This window comes from Alligator sinensis, unplaced genomic scaffold, assembly GCF_000455745.1.
Source record: "Alligator sinensis unplaced genomic scaffold, ASM45574v1 scaffold1244_1, whole genome shotgun sequence".
In the NCBI taxonomy this organism is placed as follows: domain Eukaryota; kingdom Metazoa; phylum Chordata; order Crocodylia; family Alligatoridae; genus Alligator; species Alligator sinensis.
In genome coordinates, this window is record NW_005842591.1 from 194,435 (window position 1) to 196,925 (window position 2,491).

At 60.6% G+C, this 2,491-nt stretch overlaps 1 protein-coding gene across 1 annotated transcript in view; it reads right to left on the reverse strand.

Annotated features, from left to right (window-relative positions):
- Positions 1–751: 751 nt before the first annotated feature.
- SDF2 (stromal cell derived factor 2) overlaps positions 752–2,491 on the reverse strand; it is a 3,097-nt gene continuing 1,357 nt past the window's right edge. Inside the window, exons 2-3 of the mRNA XM_006032863.2 lie at positions 2,045–2,371; positions 752–1,479 (exon numbers count right to left, since the gene is read on the reverse strand). Of these exons, the coding sequence (XP_006032925.1) occupies positions 1,192–1,479; positions 2,045–2,371 (615 nt within the window). The 3' untranslated portion in view covers positions 752–1,191. The remainder of the gene's footprint in view (positions 1,480–2,044; positions 2,372–2,491) is intronic.

Sequence of the window (2,491 nt, forward strand, 5' to 3'; positions counted from 1 at the left end):
CGTCACCTGCTGCGCCTGCGCCACGGGGCGGAGCCTGGCGGGAGGGGCGGGGCTAGAGGGGGCACGTGCCCTGGGCTCGGCGAGGCCGGGCTGGTTGTTGTAGGGCGCCGGGCAAAGGGGGCTTCCCACCCTCCCGGGGGCTGGAACCAGACCGCGTTGCAGGGGCACCCTGCATGTTGCCCCCCTCCTTGCCCACGCGCCTTCCTCCTCCTCACAGCTCTCCAGGGGGAGAGAATTCACCAGAGCCGGCCGCTTTCTCCAGCAAGCACAGGCCAGGCTGGAGTGCCCCAAGCCATGCCGTGTCCCGGAGGCCAAGTGGGAACCTCTCCTTTTAGGTGTCGGACACAGGCAGACGCTGTGAACATGACAGTCCCTGGCTGCAGCCTGGGCTTTGCCCCCTCCAGACCCCTGGCAGAACAACGGTGAGGGGCTCGTGAAATAGAGGCTCAATTGTGTCATTTAAACCCACCTAACCCGCATTTCTCCCCTCTTCCAGCCCAGCTTCCCCTTCCTGGTATCAGCACAGCTCCTTTTCTACGCCCATGTGACATGAAGGAAGTTCTCTGCAGCTTCTTATCTTGCAGCCACTGCTGTTTTTTGGCTGAGCTGTTGCTTTTATTGTTCTGCTTATGAAGGGAGGGCGTACCACCCACCCACACCCCTCCCCCAGGAGCTGTTGCTGAGCGTGATGCTTGGAGGGGAGCAATTCTGTCCCCGTGCACATAGGAGCTGAACAAAACAGCGCACACCCTTAGAGAAGTAAATTCTTTTATCGCCGAGCCCATCAGCAGTTCGCCCCAGGACACGTCTGTGCACGAACGTCAGCAATACAGAGCTCACAGAGACAAACAAATGAAACCGTGACAGTGAGAACAGGCTCGCTGCAAGGTGATGAAAGCAAGTCACGAATGGTCCCTTGTTCTGTGGGAGTTTGGCTTAGCACCTCTGCGGGGGGTGGGGGGAACCTGCTGTGAGAGGAGCCTGTTGCAACAGATGGAGCCTAGACCAACAGGGATAATGAGACCCAGGCAAGGAAAGAGAAGGGGAACAAGGGCTCTGTTCCCTGGCATGTGCCCAACTGCTCCAGTAACAGAGAGCTGCTGCAAAGGCACCTGGAAGCAGAAGGTCCCTACAGCAGCTGAACACTTGTGGTAAAGGTACTGCAACGCTGGGAAGCTCCAGCGCAGTCCGTCATAACTCAGAATGGTAGGGATCCATTCTCAGCAGCTCGCTGGGTTTCATGAAGATCCCTTCCATGACCTTCCAGTAGTTGTTCTGGTTAGAGTAGGACATGCCGTGCACTTCCTTCTGGCCGTGGATGGGCCGTCCATACTGCTCCCCAGTCACAGAGAGGAAGACGTCAGTGGAGGAGTGCTTGAACCGCACCTCGCTGTCCCGCGCCCAGTACGGCCCGCTGCACACCACCGTCCAGTCATCCAGGTAGTCTCCCTCGCCGTCCTCCCCAAACGCGCTGACCTCCTGGAACAAATGCAGCAAGAGTACAAGGCGTTGACACGTTAGCCACAGCCTAGAGCAGAAACATTCGTACTCGTGGTGTGGGCTGGACGTGGTCTTGGAAAACAAGCTCTGAAACCCCGAGCAGGGGCTGAATATGCGGCTCTGCATCAGATGTAAGGGGCATACCCCCATGTTCCTCCTCCCTCCCCCACAGGGACATCATCATCTTGTCCAGTTGGGAATGCAGCTCAGCCCCAGGATAGCTTCACAGCTGTGACCACAGGCCGGACTTCCCCAAGAACCTGCCTTTCCAAAGCAGCCACTAAGCGCCTCCCCTTCCCTCTGCTGCAGGGAGAGCACGCAACCCTGTCCCCTGCCCTAGGTCTGCAAAAGCACGATCCCGCCGTCCCGGGAAATCACCAGTCCAGCTGTCAGCCAGATCTGGACTCATCTTGCTCACGTCCATGCAGAAGCACCAACCTCTCGCTGAGGAGAGGCACGTGTAGGTCAAGGCCAAGCCAGCCCCTCGGCAGGGAACAGGAGCAGCGCGCGGAGGCGGCCGCCGGGTCCGACCTCCAGGACTTACCTGGTTGCCTGAGAGGGGCGAGGTGAAGTGGTGGCTGTGCAGGTTCCTCCCCGTGTTGATGTGGGTCAGCCGGATGGACTGCCCGCACTTCACGGGCGTCCCCCTCCCGCACACCGTGGAGGTCTTTCCCCGAATCCTCCAGTAGCTGTTGCTGTCGTCCACGGCCGAGACGCCCGTCACCGACTGCTGCCCGCTGCCTGAGCGACCGAAAGGGAAACCGTGGGCTCTCCATCGCTGGAGGCGCTCAGCAGCGATGCCCCTGCTCCCCCACGGGCTGGGCTTTGCCGGTTGCCACGTGGGGACGGGGAGGAATTCGTTTCCCTCTGGCTACTAGCTGTATGGGCGGGGAGAGGGGGGGATTTTCCCCTCTCCCAGAGGCACCCAGTGCGGCTGCAGCCCAGACTGGGGACGGGGCTGCCCCTCCCCCCACCCCGATCCCCAGTGCAC